This window comes from Eriocheir sinensis, chromosome 5 (assembly GCF_024679095.1).
Source record: "Eriocheir sinensis breed Jianghai 21 chromosome 5, ASM2467909v1, whole genome shotgun sequence".
Taxonomy (NCBI): Eukaryota; Metazoa; Arthropoda; class Malacostraca; order Decapoda; family Varunidae; genus Eriocheir; species Eriocheir sinensis.
This window is the reverse complement of record NC_066513.1, coordinates 18948245-18968862: the sequence shown is the minus strand read 5'-3', so window position 1 is coordinate 18968862 and position 20618 is coordinate 18948245. Positions and strand designations below refer to the sequence as shown.

Genomic DNA, 20618 nt, shown 5'->3' with positions numbered 1-20618 from the left:
TATATTTTTTCTCGTTTTCGTCCTCGTCCTCCTCGAACTAATCCTCCTCCTTCTCTACTACTACTACTACTACTACTACTACTACTACTACTGCTGCTGCTGCTACTTTACTGTTACTACTGCTGCCACCTATATAATCACTCATATGGGGCCTGACATCCTTTCGTTTGAATGAATTGGTGTTAATGAGATTTAATTACTCCCCTGCAGCTAGGTGGAGAGAGAGAGAGAGAGAGAGAGAGAGAGAGAGAGAGAGTCATAAGATCTGATTGCCATACATTACAGGCAAAATGCATGAGAAAGATTTATTCACCGTTACTGATTTTGTAGTAGGAGATTTATAGGTGAACTGATGGGTGCTGAGGTGCATACGTATAAAGATAGATGGATATAGAAGGTAACGGAAATAGATAGGCTCGCACATGTGAAGAAAGATAGATAGATAGACAGTTAGATAGATATATTAGTTGGTAGCGAAAATATATAGGTACGCATATATAAAGATAAGTAGATAGATAGATAGAGATAGATACATATATACATTGATAGATTATATTAGGCAACAGAAGTAGATAAGTAAGTACACGCATATATAAAGATAGATAGGTAGACAGGTAGATAAAGAAAGTGATAGGGAGGTAAATTGATAATGATAAATAGGTTAATACGTGAGTAGACAATTTAAGAAGTGGTGTTATTTGATTTATCTATTATTATCTATCGTGATCGTCAGGCAAAGGGCACTGACATAACACGTTCCTTTTTTCCTCTTCCCTTTCCTCTTCCTCTTCCTTTCGCTCGTGCTCTTCCTGTTCCTCTTCCTGTCTTTTTTTCACCTTCCTGTCCTTTCCTTTAAGCCATTCCCTTCCTCCTCCCTTCCTTCCGTTCCGCACTTCCTCCTCCTCCTCCTCCTCCTCCTCCTCCTCCTCTTCAACTAAGTGATTTATTGCATGGATGTTAGTATAACGTTGCAAAGATGAGCTTTTACAAAACACGTTGACAGGAGGAGGAGGAGGTGGAGAAACGGAAATGTGTATGAGGCGTATCCCTTCCCCCACATTATTTTCTTACCTCCCTCCTCCTCCTCCTCCTCTTCCTCTCCCTCCTCCCCCCTCTTACATCTACCACCTGGTCTGTCCATTCTTGTGTATTCACCACCTGCCTCAGTTGTCCTTTCTCTCTCTCTCTCTCTCTCTCTCTCTCTCTCTCTCTCTCTCTCTCTCTCTCTCTCTCTCTCTCTCTCTCTCTCTCTCTCTCTCTCTCTCTCTCTCTCTCTCTCTCTCTCTCTCTCTCTCTCTCTCTTTTCGTTCTTCTTCCTTCTTTCTTTTTCTTCCTATCTTTCTTTATTTATTTCTCATTAAAATCACTGAAAAAAACTACTGATATTTTTTTATATGTAAAGTTAAACTGAAAAAACTGACTTAACAGGCAACTCAAATGTTTAAAAAGGGAAAATGTTTTAAAAGATTAACAGAAAACGGAATTCGCGGGGCTCCACCAGGTGTGTGGGGATCATTAGTTCACGTTTGCTTACATACCTCGCACACCTGCTGGCCTGGCCGGCTTCCTGTGCACTGTTTGAGTAGCTGCCTCTCTCTAGGTAGATGGACGCTCGCTTGACTAGTAATGTTATGAAAGGGAGATAGTGAAGGTGTCCAGCATTAGTAGTAGTAGTAATAGTAATGTACCAGCATCATTTGAGGTAGTATAATCGGAGAAGTGAAAGAAGAGAAGAGAGGAAAGAAGAACGAGATAAGGAACTGATGGTGAAGCGAAAGAAGTAGAAGAAAGAAAGGAAAGAAAGAGGGGGAGAAGGAAAACGGAGGTAAAAAAATAGAAATACGAAAGATGATTAATAAAAAAAATAAAAAAAACGCGAGGAGGAGGAGCTGGAATAAGAGTAGGACGAGAAAGAAAGAAATAGTAGTAGTAGTAGTAGTAGTAGTAGTAGTAGTAGTAGTAGTAGTAGTAGTGGTTGTAGTTGTAAAGACTTGTTTCCATAAGTCTGGGTCATATGAACTAGTTGAGTGAGCCTTGTGGTTGGTGGCGATGGGAGAGAGAGAGAGAGAGAGGGAGGTTGTGGCGTTCTTGATAATTATATGGAGGAGGAGGAGGAGAATGAGGGGAAAGAGGAGGGCGGGGCAAGAGTAGAGTCAATGAAGTATAAGGAAAAGATTCTATGTCGGTTACTAGGTTACATTAAAGGGAGGTCTATATTATTCTCTCTCTCTCTCTCTCTCTCTCTCTCTCTCTCTCTCTCTCTCTCTCTCTCTCTCTTCCAATAAATCAACATGGCTGGCTTCATTGGTTTTATAGGTTATGTTATTTTTTTGTAATATTTTAGTTCATTTTAACTGCATTGTTCTTCCCTTTGTGTGTGGCCATTGCTCTCTCTCTCTCTCTCTCTCTCTCTCTCTCTCTCTCTCTCTCTCTCTCTCTCTCTCTCTCTCTCTCTCTCTCTCTCTCTCTCTCTCTCTCTCTCTCTCTCTCTCTCTCTCTCGCATCGTGTGTGTGTGTGTGTGTGTGTGTGTGTGTGTGTGTGTGTGTGTGTCAGTACTAGCGTGTATGTTCACAGTGGGTCAGGTTATGCTCTAGTAGAGAGGATATTCGGCTTAACTCATGGGTGTAGGTGCGGCTTCGTGTGTGTGTGTGTGTGTGTGTACCCTCTTCCTACATATATCACTTATGTACCCAGATTCCTCCTCTTGTTCTGTTGTTCCTGTTCCTCATCCTGCTCCTCCTCCTCTTCCTCTTCCTTCTCATTCCTCATTTTCACTTATTCTCTCTACGGTTTATTAATCCCACCAATAATATTCTGTTCGTTCCATTCATTTCGCTCAATTTACCACCACCACCACCACCATACGTCACATCGCCTTCACCGGGGTTAAACTTAAGTCATCATACTCAGTTTCCAGTCACCCTATGTAAGTTACTCACGCTACTACTACTACTACTACTATGCGCACTTCATTAGTTATCCCATTCCACCTCTTCCTTTACCTTCCCCCATCTCTCCCCTCCCCCGCCTACCAGTCTGCCCCCACAGTCACCCCTCCTGCCAGTCACTCACCCTCGCCACCTCTCTCACTCACCCCACCAGTCAGCCAGTCACCTCGCAATCCCTTTTGTCATCGTAATAAGCAATTTAGTCGAGCATACAATTTCCAGCTGACCACATCACGTTTCCACTTATTCCTTTCCTCTCTTCACTCTGTCTTTCTTTCCTCTGCGATTTCCTTCCTTCCTTTCACTTTATTTTCTTCCTTACCTTTCTAATTACATCTTCCACTCTTTCTTTCTTATTTCCCTCTGATTTCCTTCTTTCCTTTCCTCTTATTTTTCTTCTGTTTTCTTATTTTCTTTTCGTCCTCCCTTACTTTCCTGTATTCCTTTCCCTCTTTTTTTTTTTACGTTTTCGTTTCGTTTTCTTCTTTCCCTTTCATCCGTCCCTTTCGGTTTTCCGTTTTTTCTTCTTCCGTTCGTCATTTCTTCCTTTCATTCCTTCTTTCCCTTCCATCCGCCCTTTCCTGTTTTCCTTTTTCCCTCCTTCTTTCCTCCCTCCCCTGTCTGTTTGCCTTCCAGTCCCTCCGTGCAGTATTCCCTTGTCCATTGTTACTGTTTTTTACGATCCGTCCAGTTTTGCAGTTTAAGTTGTGTCTTTTTAATGTAGTAATTTGGTAAACTCGTGTTGTTCGGGAAAATTATCTTTACTATTAGCTTAGATTAGAGGCTGGGGAAAGGAAAGACAAATTGTGACTCTGGTGTTAAGATTTTATCAGTGTTGTGTTCACTGCCGCTGCATCGTGTGTGTGTGTGTGTGTGTGTGTGTGTGTGTGTGTGTGTGTGTGTGTGTGTGTTCGCTGTCATCCTCGTGGAAGAAAGCTGACGTCGCACTTTTGGAAACACGTTCTTTTTCCTTCTTCGCCTCGTCAAAATGTCTTGCCCAAGAGTGCGGCTGGCGGGAAGGGAGGCAGCGAGCGGGGAGCCGCGGCGGAGCAGTGACGCTTCAGCTGCCACTCCCGCCACCGTGGTTGTATATTCCGTCCAGAAAATAAATTATAAAAGTCGTTTTTGTGTGTGATTTAAGATGACTCATTGATCAAGCACAAGGACAGACCATTGCTGAGTGACGAATGGCCGTTGTACAAGTTTTTCGGAATGTCTGCGGCCTTGAACTGATTGGAGACAAGAGACAGTGGCTCCGTTCAGTCTTGGTGTGATGTGCCGCGCCGCGCCTGGCGGTGACCATGTTGTCAGACCCTTATCGCCGTGACCTGGCCCTCGGCACCACCCCTGACATGCTGCGGAAGCCCGTGCCACCCATGGCCACCATGCTGGACGGCCCCTGGGGCACTCCTGCCTCGGGGCCACGCTGGCGAGGCTATGACCGTCCAGGCCACGACATGAAGGGCTTCCACTTCCACACTGACCTGGGCGAGGCGTGGCTCCTGCAGCCGCGAGAGGAGCCTGACGACGGCGACCCCGATGTACACATCCCCGGCCTGAGAAGGAGCTTGAGGCTCGCCACGCCCGTTCTGGAGGGCGGCAGTGACGGCCTGCAGAGTGAGGCGGAGAGCGACGTGACGCCAGACGACGAACTGGACGACTTGGCTCTGCAATACTTCACTGCCACCCACTTGGAGGCAGGCCCCGAGGAGGCCGTTTATGCCCCCTCGCAGCCCCTCATCCCCATCGTGGAGGAAGAAGAGGAGGAGGAAGAGGAAGCAGAGGAAAATAAATTAGAAAGAAAAGAAGTAGAAATCATTAAAGAGGAAGAAGAGGAGGAAGAGGACAAAGAGTTCCTGAACAGCACCGCCGAGGAGTGCTCTGACGCAGAGTGCAGCGTCGGGGGTAGCGCGGCGTCCTCGGTGAGCGGCGGGCGTGGCGTGGGCAGCGTCACGCCGCGCCTGGACGACTGGCACAAGGCCGTGGGCGCCACCTCCCGGCTGGGCTGGGCGCTGCTGCTCTACCACGCCGTCAGGAACAATATTGAGCCTCGCACCTTTGCTCGCTTGGCCTTCCAGGTACTGACTCGAGGGTCGCATGGTGCCGCGGTGTGTTGTGTGCCCGCGTTCGTGTCCTCAGCCTCCTTTGACGTGTTATCTCTTCTCACCCACAGGGGAGCCGCGAGTATGTGCGGGCCGTGGCAGACTACAGGGTTCGTGAAGGCCCTGGGCGGGATCACTCGCTGCTGTGCTTCAGGAAGGGCGACATCATCAGGGTGACCGGGCCGGACAGATATGGCGAGAATGGTGAGTATTGTGACTTATTTTCCCTTGCGTGCAACTGTATGTTCCTTCCTACACCAGTACATCATGTTTATCGGCGTCGCAGACGCCGATCAACAGATTGTCCATCTTCTTGTTGTTGTTCTCTTCAAGTTGTTTTCCTGGTTTGCCCATGCATTGTAGACATGACATTGTATAATAACATTTGTTAGCCCTGATGAACCCTACAACATGGCATTGTAAACAGTCAGGGTCTTGGCCTGTGGCGCCGGTAGGCCTTCATAGTAGGGCCTGATGGTCTGCCCCAGCTCGTTGTGGCGCAGGCAAGTGTTTATAGTGGCGCCATCTTTACTTTTCAGCATTTTCCATTTTAGACCCTTAGTTGCATAATATAAATTGTTGGGTGTGTGTTGGAGGGTCATGCGACGCCGATCTAGCACAGTTTTTGTGCTATTTACATCGGTATTCTTCTTACACTAGTATATTCCTGCATGCACCACTCTTCTCCATACATTAATATTTTCCTGGGTAAACCAGTATTTCCTTGTGTGCACCAACACTTCCTTAACGAACCAGTATTTTCAGCTCTTGTCATATAGTAGTAATTCTTTAAAGTCGCTCTCATCATCCTTTACATTTCACCAATACTCATCTTTTAGCAATCACTGAATACCTTCATTCACTCAACTTTAACTAGAATTCATCTCGTCCTCAACCAGTACATTTTAGTCTCACTGGACCGACCCTTGTTATTACTTGTCATCTTCTCCGCGCCTTTCCTTGCAACTCCCAGGATTTATGACTTGCAGAGGCTACCACACTCCTCGCGCCACCCTCCCTCCCCTCTCTGTTGCCTGGCACCTTTCACCCTTTCCCAGCAACACCCCAACACTCCCCAGTCACCTCAGCCTCATCAGAATTCGCAACACCTCGCAATACCACTTTCTAGTCCATCCCATCCCTTCACTCCATAAGACACTTGTAACACAGGGCGCAATCATCATCGTCATCATTTTTGCTTGGTCGTGTACTCTGCCTGTCACATGTAGCCTTTCCCCTCCCCTCCTCTTACACACCTGTCGGCTTCGGTCATAGAGTCTCCCGTTTATGTATTAAGCCTACCACACGTCACAATTTTCTTGACATGATATTTGATTTTCTTGAACTTGACTTCGTTTCTTGTAAGTTAGGTTCTTTATTTACACTTGTTTTCTATACGGTAACTGTCGCTGTCTATGATATATTTTTCGATCTTTTCTCTCGTTTTCCTCCAATATTTTTTTTCTTTTTCTGCTACACACTTACCACACCTGTCACAAACTAGCCACACCTGTCTCAACTTATCGCACACAGGTCAGAAGCTATTACACACATGGTTCACCGCGTCACTCTATCCCCACTGCTCCCTCACGTCTTCTACACCTGTCTCAAGTAACTCACACCTGCCTCATCCCGTGACACACCTGCTCTTGCCCGTTCCTCTTCTCACCTGGGAAAGATTTATCCTTCCTTTCGGGCAGGTGTTCGGGATTATTGCTCGCCAGGTGCTGAACGGTGGCGCTGTGTACGGATGCAATGGTGCCTGACGTACATGTGTGTGTGTGTGTGTGTGTGTGTGTGTTCAGCGCCACCAAGCACACAGGACTTGTTACGTAACCCTGAACGTCTGCCTGGTCATCCCTCTGTTTTCACACACACACACACACACACACACACACACACACACACTTTCACTCGTGTCAAGTCCGCTTTGGACGGTAGAGTCTTTTTTTTCTCATTTGACGGATTACACTCATTGTTTTTATTGTCAAGTCTTTTCATTCATGTTGGTACACACTCATTCTTTTCGGCAATTAGTAAGCTATGAATTAAAAACATGATATTGCTCTTCTGTTTTGTTGAATATAATTTGATTTTCTTGAACTTCCATTCGTTTCCTTTAAGTTAGTTATTATATTTACACTATTTTCCAACTCAGTAACTTCCATTGTTCATCATATATTCTTCGATCTTTTTCTCCTGTTTTCCTCCACTATTTTTCTTTCTTATCCAGTCTTCTCTTGTCAAATTGTCTACACACCTTCCCTGTTGTACGGTTCTGGTTAACTCGTTTCCGTAACCCCGACACTTCCTACATTTCCTCCTCCCCCCTTCCCTCCCTTCCTCTCATTCATCGTTCTCTTCCTCGCCTCCGTAACCCCAACGCTTCCTACATTCCTCCTTCCCTTGCTCCCTCATTCATCGTTCCCTTCCTCGCATTCGTAACCCCAACGCTTCCTCAGTTCTTCCTGCCTTTCCTTCCCTTTCATCTTTCGTTCCTCTCAATTCTTCTTGCTTTTCCTTCTCTTCCTCCTTCCCTATCATCTTTCGTTCCCCTTATCGCCTCTCAATTCATCTTGCCTTTCATTCTCTCCCTCCTTCCCTATCATCTCTCGTTCCTCTCAGTTCCACCTGCCTTTCCATCTTCATCGTTTCCCTCTCCTTCCTTCCCTTTCATCTTTCGTTTCCCTCAACTCTTCCTGCCTTTCCTTCTCTCCCGCCTTCCTTTCCAGTTTTCGTTCCCTTTATTGCCTCTTCCCATCCTTCCTTCCGCCCCTCTCCTCCTCCTCGGGCCTCATCACCCCCTATCGCCTCTCCACATCCTCCCTTTCGCTCCTCTCCCCCTCCCTGGCCTCATCACCCCTTCCTTCCCCCCCCAGGCTGGCTTCAGGGGGCTATGAACGGACGCTCCGGCCTCTTCCCTGTGGACTACGTGGTGCCCATCGGACGCGCCGAGGCAAGGTCCGCTGTTGCCGCCGCCGCCGCTTCGAAGACGGCGACGACAGCGGAGACGATAACGACGACTACGGTGTCTCAGGTGGGTGAAGAATGAAGACTTTGTGGTTGTTGCTTAATATTGCCGCTACGTATTACATGATCCTTATAAGATTTGCTTGGTGAAGGAAGATTACTAAAGTTGTTGGTTTGATGTAGTACATGTGTAGAAAATGTATGAAGAGTAAAGTTACTAAACGAGCAGCCGAATGTCGGATCTTAGGAACTGTTTATTAATTCACAAAAGCATGAACACGCAAATTATTTAAGATTCAGTTGACCTCACATCCAATATTCATGCTTAGACGGTCACCATTAACACTGTTGGCGGCGGTGGTTTATTTATGAAAATCCGAGAATTGCTACGATTTGCTCAGTCACGGTTAAGGACACACATAACACACGCCTCCTGGAAACACCTGTCCCATAGAGCCATTACCCCCAGGCGCAGGTGGAGGTGGTGGACTCACTGGCGGAGAGCGAGGTGGAGGTGGCGCGCATGGGCGGTGGAGGGTGGACGCAGCCCGAGCCGCCCCACCAGACCCTCAATACCACGCACTCCACCATTCATCTACACGGCCACCACGACGACTCTGGCCACTCCTCGGGCGGCGAAGGAGGCGGCATGGGCGGCCCGGGAAGCGTGATGGGAGTGTCTAGCGTGGAAATCGGAGGGCACAGAGGAAGCAGCCCGCCCGTGGTCCATGATGGAAAGCACTCACTCCTCCAGTTCGCGCTCCAGCACTTCCGGGTGTCCAAGGAGCAGGGCATCGTGCAGCCTGACGGGACGCTGCAGACCAAGACCAAGAAGAAGAAGGCCAACAAGGACAGCCAAGCGGGATGGACGTGGAAAGAACAGGTGAGAAGACGCGGCTTTACACAAACTTATTAACTAGTCTTTCTTTTCTTGTTTCATATCTCATTTATCTGGTTTCTTAATTAAGATGATGTTTTTCTCTAATTCCATACACCGGACACATTTAATTAAAGCCTAAGTATATAAAAGAAATTACCTCAGCTCTTGTCATATTTTGCTTGTAATTTTCCTTGTAATGGTGTATAACAATTACATTCGTACGTACATCAGTGCTTCGGGGAGAATGATTGGTTTGATTCTTTTACGTATCGTTATCATACCCATTTAAAGCTTCCTAAGTGTAATTTTATCTCCGGCAGCATATGTTAGGATGATTTTTTCCCCTCTAATTCAGTGTTATTCGTAAAAACCTCATTGAATTATAGTGATGGCCTCATTTTCCTTTTCTTTGGCACAGGTTGAGATGGTGAAGTTCTCGCAGTCCCCCTTGAGCGCCTCGCTGCTGCCGCTGGAGGCCGAGCAGAGCCAGGTGGCCGTGGAGAGCTTCCTGGCCGTGATGCGCTACATGGGCGACTACCCGATGGCGCCCCAGCAGACCGAGGTGCACTGCGTCTACACGATACTCATGGTAAGCCACGCCCAGCCGGCCAAGGAAAATATCCCAGCCAAGAACATGAAGTAGTATAAAAATCTGAAGTATACTCAAATCATACTTTTTTTTTTTTTACAACAAAGGAGACGGCTCAAGGGCAACAAAGAGTGAAAAAAAGCCCGCTACTCGCCGCTCCCATAATAGATAACATTAAAGAATAGCCAAAAGAGAGGGCAATTTTGGGTGGAGAGGTGTCTTGATACGGGAGGAAATACAGACGAAGGAAGGCTGTTCCAGAGTTTAACAGTGTAAGAGAAGCAGAAGAGAAGAGAAGCATCCATTTCCTATCCATTCTATCATGTATTAGGTGTCTCGACTTTGTGGATAACTGTAAACTTAAAGTATCAGCTTTCCAATATTCGAATTGTACATTTACTCTGGGAACTTTTGGGTAAATTATGGGTGAATGATTTCGGGTTCAGTTTCTATTCACTGTAAACATTGGTGATTTTGGAAATGAAAGAACTGTGTTTTAAAAGATTACATTTCTTGCATGGTTGATCGTGTGTGTATGTGTGTGTGTGTTCTCACCAGTAAAAAGAAAACTCATGCCTGTTTCCCTCCAACAGAATTGCCACAAGAATCCTGTGTTGAGGGATGAGGTGTACTGCCAGATCATGAAGCAGACCACAAACAACAAGTCCTCCATCCCTGACTCCTGCCAGCGAGGGTGGCGCCTCTTCTCCATCCTTGCCGCCTACTTCACCTGCTCCGACACCCTCAAGCCATACCTCTTCAAGTACCTTGAGACAGCGGCTTATGACAAGAGGAGAGCCTATCACGGTGAGCCTGAACACACACACTCATACACACATTGCTGGCTGCCAATCACCAATCCAGCAAGTGATCAGTGTGGGTGAATGACAAACACACACAACCACCCACTGTATTCCCTAATAACCAAGGCAACTCTCTCCAGGGACAGCGATGGTGTGTCTGCAGAACCTCCGCAAAACTTTCAACTATGGCGGCCGCAAGAATGTTCCAAGCATCGAGGAGATCACGGCCATCACTGCTGGACGCAACTCCAAGCGACAGATTTACCGCCTGCCGGGAGGCACCGAGCGTGTCATCAACACCAAGAGCACCTCAGTGGTCCAGGTGAGGCAGAAAGTTTTGTGTGAACTGTTTGCCCTAGGTGTGGTATTTTTTATACAATAGTGGGAGGCAGTCAGTGAAGAAAAATATAAAAGTACCTACTTTTTCTAAAATATAGCAAAATAATCATGGAAGGAGGAGGAAACATGCATGCATGCTTAATAATGTCGTAGTATTCTTATATGTAGTTCACATTTTGTGATTTTAGCAAATACTACTTAGTTTTAGTAAAGTTTTAAGGCAAAATATATGTTTGTAGATCAAGTGACAATGAGAGTGTATCTCAGAGTGTATGTTATATATGTAATACTCCCCAGGACATCATTGAGGAGATGTGCAACCTGATCAGTGTGCGGTCAACTCAGGAGCAGGAGGAGTACAGTCTCTACTGCATTGTGGAGGGCGACACCTTCACCATGCCCCTGGCACGGGAGGAATACATCCTCGATGTCACTACAGAGCTCCTCAAGAACCAGCAGGTGAGGGAGGAAAAGTATCCCAAGGCAAGGAGGATAGTGCTGTTTATTAATCATTTTATACATTTTATTTGTGAGGATTCAGCATAATTTATGTGTGTTGCTTTTGGATTAGATGATATACAGATTCAACACTTGCTTGACCTTGTATGAAATCTAAGGCTGGAGTGTTTAGCAGCCCACTGAGCTATCTTTGTGCCCCTTGTTCCTTTCTGTATGTCTAGCACTTGTTTTTTTTTCCAGCAGAACATTTAGTCTAAAACTTATAGGATAGAGAAGAATGTTCACATCAGTTAAGTCTCTTGGTATCTGCTTTTCAACCACTGCTACCTCACTTCTTTTGACATCTTGAACAGGTGTTCTACTTGATCTTCTGCCGGAGTGTTTGGTACTACCCTCTGCGTCTGGACAATCCTCTCTACTATGAGGTCGTGTTTAACCAGATTGCCCCAGACTACCTAGAAGGCCTTCTGCTCGTCACACCAGGGGAGCAGCTGCAGCAGGAAGTCATTGTGAGTCACGTCACTTGGGGCTGCTACTATCTTTCATGGCCTATGCTGAAAGCCATAACATAGCTGTCATGTACCATTTGAATGTAACAATTTAAGCTGTTAATCATCAATGATTTCAGGAGACTGTTGCCACCTCTTGTTACCTTTGTTATATTATTAGATCATCATCATCATTTCATCGACGCCTGCTCCTAGGAGCTCCCACCCGGGGATGGCCACGGCATAAGAGCTTCCATCTTTCTCTATCCAGACATCCCTCCTTGCCTGCTCAAAGTTTCTCAAAGAACTTTCCCCCCTCTCCCTAACGTACTCTTGCACCCTATCCCTCCATTTCACTGGAGGTCGTCCTCTAGCATTCCCTCCCTCTATCTCACTCACATACACCCTTCTGATCATCTTACTCTCCTCCATTCGCTCCATGTGGCCAAACCACTTTAAAGTGTCGCTTCACTTCTTCCACACCACCACACTTCTTCCCTTCACCCCTGTGACACATTCCAAAACACTCGTACACACTTTCATTACTCATTCCACCCATTCTACTCACACCACAAGCACTCCTCAAATAACTCATTTCCACTGCTTGCACTCTTCCAGGCCTACGTTTCACTTGCATATGTTCACGATTCGTCCCAAAGATCCTACCACCATTCTTCCTTGCAATGCCGTTTCTCTTATCTCTCCCTCCGTACCACCATGCATACACATAACTGATCCAAGGTACTTAAACTCACTGACCACCTCCATTTCTTCACCATTCAAAATTATTTTGCATTCTTTTTCACATTTAATTCCCACTCTATATGGGCATACAAAATCTACAACCTCACTTCTACTTTGCTCACAAACCATCACTTTACTTTTGTTGACATTTACTTTCTCCTTTTACATCATCTAGGCATTAATGCTAACATATCCCAGTACTGCAATATTATTATTCTCTAACTATACCTTATGAACTAGCACCAGCATCATTTAGACTAATTGATCCATTCCCACCTGCAGTATGACATAGCCAAGGTGGCGGCACTGCTGCACCGTGCCGCTGACCTTGAGGAGGTGCCCACCATGAAGGAAGTGAAGTACCTGCTGCCCAAACCAGCCCTCACTGTGCGGGACGTCAAGCCACCACAGTGGGTCAACATGGTACAGTCAGCCTGGCCTGAGGTGGCCTCCCTTACCAGCCTCCAGGCCAAGGCACAGGTCCTGGGTGAGTGATAACCTCTCTTGTTGATGCCTCACTCTCCTTCAAACCAGAGACTAGCAACAAACTGAAAAAATCCTTGTATGTTAATCATGCCACATTAGGATTCAGCTCAAGATATAACCATACATATCTACATATACCGATTCGTGTATCCTTTTAGTTATGATAACCCAGTAGCAGTGACGGGCCAAATATGTGGCTTTAACGCGTACCAACGACAGGCCAAATTATTACCATGACATAAACACGCCAATAAGAAACATGATTGTCACAGCTACTGGGTTAAAAAATACAAGTGAACTTCAAGCCTGCACACCCCCCTAGAATGTTTTCATGGGATATAATTCTTTCCTCTCAGATAAACTTTCTTGTTGATTTGCCAAAGTGTATGATCAGCCTTCTCGTAAGTAAACAAGACTAAATATCCATATTATTCCCTCCCTGAACAGAGATCCTGCAGTCCTGGCCGCTCTTTGGGTCCTCGTTCTTTGCAGTGAAGAGAGTGATGGAGCCGAAGGAGCGCACAGACTACATCCTCGCCCTCAACAAGAACGGTGTCCACTTCCTCGACCTTGTGACCCACGTGAGTCTGACCTCTTGTCAACGATAAAACCTGTGTTACACTACTAATATGACCTCCTTAGCTAAATACCTTTAGACTGATCTATAAATGAGTTAAATCCCAATCTTTCAAACAACCAATATCTACAATCTGTTACCAATGTAACCTTAAAGTAAACCCTTATCATTTATTCATATATCTATCTTTTATTGTGTCCACTTGTCCTAACACTGTCGCCCCTTCACAGGAGACGATAACAAGGTACACTCTGGCGGAGGTGATGAGCACTCGCAAGGTGAAGAGTGAGGACGAACTCTTCCTTGACATGAAGTGTGGCAACCTGATGCAGCAACGAATCACCCGCATCCAGACTGACCAGGCACACGAGATATCCCGCCTCATCCGTCAGTACATCACCATCGAGCAGCGGGTAACAGGCCACGCCCGTGGAGACCACCCGAGGGACGTCACGCTCTCCAGATGAAAGAAACTATGCTCCCTAGATGCCTTAGATGTTACTGATTCTCCCTGAGTGTGCCGATGTTTGAGAATGGTGGTTGGTGTTGATGTGGCACTCTGCCTGCCACTCTCCAGACGAGGGGAATAATGTGTCGTAGATTGTTGTTTCTCTTTAGGTGTGTCGGTGTGAGAAGGATGGTCGAAATTGAAAAGGACATTGGAAAGCCATTACTGTATGTCATGTTTTTGTGCTCTATTTGATGTTTTGATTGTCCTTGTGTGTGCTAAGGTGAGAGTGGCAGTAGACATTGAAATGGGAGTGTAAAAAGCCACAGGGTTTGATGTAGAGTCTTCCTGAGTATGTTGAGGCATGAGAATGTGGCTGGTATTGGAAAGGGAGCTGGAAGGACTTTGGGGCCTCAAGCTATTGTACAGAAGTGTTCTGAAAAATTAATACTGATACATTTCACTAACACTCAATTTACATGAAGTTTACAATAATATGGTTGTATGACTTATGATACTCAGTATTATCAGTATATCTGTGTCGGTGTGACTCACTTGTGTGGTTCTGCAGGTGTTGCATCAGGACTATTCAAGAAAGTTATTTTAGAGACTGAAAACTTCACAGCAGAAGTAATGTATTTAAGTGAGCATCCCTGACCCAAGCAAGCAATGTGGGCTGTTGAGATGTGGCTCAAACCTTAAGCAAAACAAACTGCAGGGAGCTGGGAGCCTCAGTGCTGCCCAGGACACAGCAGGAAGTGGTTTTGTTGACTTGATGCCGTCCATTTGCCTCATGCTTTAACAGTTTGTCTGTATGTACATGTATGTGTGTGTGTGTGTGTGTTGAGTTGAGGCTGATGATAAAGAATCTGACAAAAAGACATTTCCCTATGAGATTATCATTAGAAATGTGTATATATGGTATAACAAAGTGCTGGCCGGTGTGCATGTGTGTGTTTGGGGAACGCGTGTGCAAGAAGTGGAGAGGGAAGTTCTAACAAGGCTCTGTCATGATGCCATATTACGTATTATAAGGGAACACAGATGCGCCAGGTCTTGGGTCGCTGGACCAGACTTGGTCAGCTGAGGTGCTGCTGACCAGAAACTACACCAATTTCTGACAACTTTGTTGACTTTTTAAAACTGCATGTATGATGCAAAAATTATGATCTATTATTCTAAAATATTACATATATGAAATTCCAGAAATTTGCTTCTACCAAGATATTTTTATATTTTTATATATTTTCTGTTCTTCCAGTCAGCAGTAGCTAACATATGCATTTCTATTAGTGACAATTGTAATCTATTTCCCCGTTCAATACTGGATGCCGTGAAGCCTGAGGTGTGTAACAAGGACAATGCTGGAGCCCAGACCTCTTAAAGCACTGCTCAAGTTTGTGATGTGATGTACATGATTGTTAAAGTGTTTTATATCTCACTAACTTTATACATATATATACAGCTGTAACAAGATTATAATAAATGTTTAAGTGTATGTATGTTGTGAATATGCCCTGCTCAAGTATCTTATCCTTGTTTATTTTATATAATTTGTGGCACGGGCTTATAACTGTGGGTGGCCGCTGTGCTCAACTCTGCGCATTGGCCCTTGAGCCTGTTGAGTAAAAGAAATATTACCACGAGATATGCAACAAGTGTGACACCCTGGCCACCACAATTTACCGACCTGAAAGGGGGGATAAACAGCTGGGTGAGCTGTGCACCGATTGCTCCGCACTGGGATTCGAACCCAAGCTCGTGGATTCGTAGCAAGTCGTTTTAGCCTCTACAGCACAGGGCGACTTAGCTATTTTTCAACCCCAATTAAAAGAGAAAATGACATTGATTGCAGTAGCATTACAAGATAACATTAACCCCTCAGAGCCGCAAAAGTCATTGAAAAATACTCTTCGAAACTGAGAAAGTCCATCAAAGATGTTTATTGGAAAATTTTCTGGCGCACCCTGCTGTGAAATCTGTTTCTTTCTAGGTCGTCGCATTTGGCTGGAATTCCATGATTCCCGAAAAATTCATTTCTGGTGCGGCGTACAGAAAAAGATATTGAAGGAAAGTTGCTCATTTTGTCACAATGGAGTCTGAAAAATATAGTTTATAATCTTTGACGAGGAAATTTACAGCCTACAGAGCCAAAGTTGTGAAACAAAAAAAAATTTTGGTAAATTTTTGTATTTTTTTCCATTCTGGAATGAATCTTATTTAATTTGTAGAAAATCATCCGTATAACTCAACTGTGAAATCAGATTATGATTTGGACTGATTGTTTGGCTGGAATTCCATGATTCCCGAAAAATTTCAACTTTTTACTGATGCAACGTAATGACAAATTTATTGAAGTTGCTCATTTTATCACGATGGAGTCTGAAAAATTTACTTTATAATCTTTGACTTGGAAATTTACTGCCTACAGAGAGCTAAAGTTGCAGTGAAAGTTTTTCATTCTGGAATGAATCTCATTGAATAAATGTTGTAGAAAATCATCCGTATAACTCAACTGTGAAATCAGGTTATGATTTGGACTGCCTGTTTGGCTGGAATTCCAAGATTCCCCAAAATACCAAGTTTTTACTGGTGCAACGTACACAAAAATTTATGGAAGAAAAGTTGCTCATTTTATCACGATGGAGTCTGAAAAATATAGTTTATAATCTTTGACCTGGAAATTTACTGTCTACAGAAAGCCAAAGTTGCAGTGAAACTTGAAAAAATATTTTTTGTAGTTTTTCATTCTGGAATGAATCTCACTGAATAAAAGTTGTAGAAAATCATCCGTATAACTCAACTGTGAAATCAGATTATGATTTGGACTGACCATTTGGCTAGAATCCCACGATTCCCAAAAAAAATCCAACTTCCGTTTCCCACTTTTGAACACTCCTGTGAACAAAATATTGGTTCATCTAGAACATCAGGTAAATCAGTGGAGGTGTCAAGACTACGCTCAGCTTGCACATGACGAGCAGAAACTAAAGGAAGACCGCCAAAACAGATAGGCTGAGGGAATATAATCGCTCTGGTCACTTAGGATCGATATACACATAGTTACGCGTGCCGTTCAATTTCCAGAGAGCTTCTCGTTTTCTGGCACTGGCATCATGCTCATCCCCCACGTCAGAAAAAATCATATGATGCCAGTGTCATAGTCGTTGTTAACCCGGTAGCAGCGACGGGCCAAATTTGTGGCTTTACCGTGTAGCAGCGACGGGCCAGATTTGTGCCATGTTTAAACCCCCCAAAATAGATGATATATAAACTGATCACAAATGGTTCGATATATATTATGAAATGGTTTGTGTGAGTGATGATTTTTTTCTCATTTTTCTCGCTTAGAGGGACCATTAAGAAACATGATCCCCGCTGCTACCAGGTTAAGGAGTTAAAGGCATGTCCATATAATATGATTTGTACATACGTACTTGGGCACAATGAAGCTTTATCAAGTTATAAGATATACCCCTCAATAGTTAGATCATTATTCTATAAGTAAGTGCACAGTACAGCTAAGGACCTGCAATATTATTGTCAACTCAAGACTTGAGAAAAGATAGCATTGCAGGTCCTTTGCTATACTGTGTACGTTTACTTGCAGAATAATAATTTACATAATGAGGGTTTTTATCTTATGAAAAAATAGCTTCATATACCCAAATGCGTACAAATCATATTATATGGACATATCTTAAATTCACTTATATTGCTAAAGGACTCATTGTCAAATTCTCTTCGAAAACTTGCATTGAAAAATAGTGGTCACCCCTCTCTCTGCCCAAGGAATAAACTTGCATTGAAAAATAGTGGTCACCCCTCTCTCTGCCCAAGGAATAAAATTTTTGGTGTTAATAGCCCTATTATAAACAGGTCAATTATGGATTACAAGTGTGCAGAAACACTCATGTCGACTACGAATAAGTGAGATAATGAACATTGAAGTCCATACTTACTTTTGTATAATATCATATCATCAATCTACAATTTTAAAACAAATATTTGCATGTGATAACATCCTCCTGAAAAGATGGTGTTATCAGATTGAAGATAAGGTGACAAGTAAGGGAGATAAACTACATTTTATAGCAAGTTGTAGGCGCTGGGAAAACAGTAACACACACACACACACACACACACAGAATTAACTGCATCTAATTATCAAAATATAAAATTGAAGGTCTGGAGACATTAATTAAGACAGAATACAATGAAGTATGCAAAATGGCAATGAAGTGAGTAATAATAAAAAAAAATGAGTGTGTGTGTGTATGTGTGTACATCCTGCTGTCCTTATAAAACAAAGCCACTCGTCCAGTGCCTACAGCCTGGTATATAAAGTATTTAGTAACCTCCCTACCTTCCCAACTTACTTGTAAAATATGACAAAATCAATATGTTCAGAAGAACTTTATCATGTGCAACTACTCATTTTTACAATAGATTGATAATTACATAAAAAATCAGCATGGACTAAGTCATTAGAAACATCTACGACCACAGCTTTGACTCTGACTTGTGTTACCTCTTTATTTTCTCACCAATTTGAGACTTTCTCATCACAAATGTAACCCAGTATTGTTATTCTGTCCAATGATGAAAAAGCAAATTATCATTAGTCAGCACAAGTGAGCTGAAGAGAATAGAATTGAAATTTGAAGTACACAGGAGATGGTAATGGTAAAGGAAAAGACATGATGATGTATGAAAGGATGATTGAGAACAAGGGAAAAGAGAGCTGCAAGTTAAAATAAGATCAAGGAAAATGGAGACAATGTATCAGAGAAAGGAATGTTACTATTAAAAATGTGGTGATTCTGCACTGAAAACCAGCAGGATGTGAAAACAGCATGAATAAAAGAGCCTGAGACAGGAGAGGTAGAAAGAAACCTGAACAGGGAAGTAGCAAAGCAGGAGGAGCCCCTGTGTAAACAGAAGAGAGGTTGGGGAATGGGCAAAGCACAAGGGAGCCATGAGTGATCCTGGAAAGAAGAATATCGGGAAGCACCACAAGGGAGGTGGTAGGACCAGTTGTGGCTATGGGGGCTAAGCCCCCAAACCAAGGACTCAGACTTAAGATGGGGCATAGGGGTGAAGCAAGCAAAATAACCCTAGAATGGGTCTTTGTCAGGCCAAGTTTGAAGCAGAGTACAGAGCAGCAATGACTGATTCAGTGATGGGTAGGACAGCCTGGGCAGAAGAAATTACATCCTTCACTACAGTTTGCACAACTATATTTCTGAAGCAAGCAAAACGATCATGGCAAGGTTTAGCACAAAGTGAGCTGCATGCAATAAATCTACAGGGCTAACCATGGGGGCCAAAACACCAACAGTTTCGGCATTGGTGTATGGGAGGGATGAATGGGCTGACTTTGCAGTAAGTTTCATTGACATATATTTCTGAAAAAAAATCTTAGCCTTTGAATACAACTTAGGGAATTCCTGTTGGGTATTTATGGCAGGTCTTTTAACCGTAAAAGCGGGGACTTATTTTGCCGTGCCTGTCCTCCCACGCGGGCATATTCAGGCAAAAACATACCTCATTTCAACCTTTTATACCTTCACTCCTACTTCACTCACGTGCAGCTAAATTGTCCTGTATTGAAGAAAGTCATCTCTATCTAAAATGGGTCGATAAACTAAGCTGTCATCTGCAAAAAATCTAGTAGTAGAGGTAAGTGATAGTGGGAGATCATTAATGCAAGAAAGGAAATGAAGGGGGCCCAAGACGGTGCCTTGAGGTACCCCAGAAGTTACAGGAATAGATGAGGATTGACTACCATCAAGAACAACTTTTTGCTTAGGGGTAGTCAAAAATGTGGTAATACAATTAGAAAGTTCTCCCCTTATGCCATAATATTCTAATTTAGCTAACAGTCTTTGGATGGGGAACTTTGTCGAAGGCTTTGGCAAAGTCGAGTATTATGGCGTCAACTTGTCTAATTTTTGGGTTGTTAAGGGACTGCAAAGTGTCATGTGTGGTCACAAGTAATTGAATTTCGCATGAACGTTTGGGCCGAAAGCCGTGCTGACTGTCAGTCAGTATGCTTTGCCTTTCGAAGTGGTCCATTATGTGTCTATGAATTATATGTTAAAAAATTTTGCAGGGACCTGAGGTTAGCGAAATAGGTCCATAATTTGCAGGGAAGGTTCTGTCTCCGGATTTAAAAATTGGTGTCACATTTGCTAAAAGTCAGTCAAGAGGGAGTTCTCCGGTTTGTAATGTCTGAGAATATAACCTGCAGGATAGGTGCAAGAATGCAAGCATTAGCTTTTAGTATCCTGCAGGGTATATTGTCTGGTCCAGTCGCTTTGTCAGTGTCAACCTCAGATAATAATTTCTCAATTCCTTGGGTGTTTAAATAGAGGGGAGGAATTTTTGGGGTGTGGTGATGTTGGTATGTCTGGCAAGTTTGCATGTTCTTGTGTAAAAACAGATTGGAATTGTTTTTTAAGTGTGTCAGCTTTATCTTGTGGGTGTGTGGCCAAGGAACCGTTGTATAGTAGTGGAGTAATTCCAGTCGAGTCTTGTCTGCGTACTTTGAAGAAGCTGCAGAATTTCTTGTGGTTTTGTGTGTTGTTTGTGAGAAAAGTGGATGTGTATTTAGTTTCTGCTTGTTTACTTTCATTTTGTAGTGTTTTCTGTATGTTTTTGTAGTGTTCCCAGTGTTCTGTGTCGTAACGTTTTGCTGTGTTGTATGCCTTTACCTTGTTTCTGTATAGTGACCGGTTTTGAGTGATAGTTTTCTTGGGTATGTGTTTCTCCATTGTGTCAT

The 20618-nt window shown here is 43.9% G+C and overlaps 1 protein-coding gene and 1 long non-coding RNA gene across 9 annotated transcripts in view; one reads left to right on the top strand and one right to left on the bottom strand.

Annotated features, from left to right (window-relative positions):
* The window catches only part of LOC126984786 (unconventional myosin-XV-like), a 102267-nt gene extending 86935 nt beyond the window's left edge, over window positions 1-15332 (top strand). For 5 of the 6 annotated variants that reach the window (XM_050838902.1, XM_050838901.1, XM_050838899.1 and 2 more), the window contains 11 exons: window positions 5123-5255; window positions 7931-8088; window positions 8491-8904; window positions 9320-9490; window positions 10084-10297; window positions 10434-10615; window positions 10930-11091; window positions 11445-11600; window positions 12606-12810; window positions 13257-13390; window positions 13617-15332. In XM_050838902.1, coding sequence (XP_050694859.1) covers window positions 5123-5255; window positions 7931-8088; window positions 8491-8904; window positions 9320-9490; window positions 10084-10297; window positions 10434-10615; window positions 10930-11091; window positions 11445-11600; window positions 12606-12810; window positions 13257-13390; window positions 13617-13853 — 2166 coding nt within the window. In that variant the 3' untranslated portion in view covers window positions 13854-15332. The remainder of the gene's footprint in view (window positions 1-5122; window positions 5256-7930; window positions 8089-8490; window positions 8905-9319; window positions 9491-10083; window positions 10298-10433; window positions 10616-10929; window positions 11092-11444; window positions 11601-12605; window positions 12811-13256; window positions 13391-13616) is intronic. The other variant, XM_050838900.1, reaches the window with a different exon arrangement.
* Window positions 11116-20618, bottom strand: part of LOC126984798 (uncharacterized) — a 30198-nt gene continuing 20695 nt past the window's right edge. For all 3 annotated transcript variants that reach the window (XR_007737815.1, XR_007737813.1, XR_007737814.1), the window contains 2 exons: window positions 12600-12871; window positions 11116-11645 (listed from right to left, as the gene is read on the bottom strand). This is a non-coding gene — a long non-coding RNA (uncharacterized LOC126984798). The remainder of the gene's footprint in view (window positions 11646-12599; window positions 12872-20618) is intronic.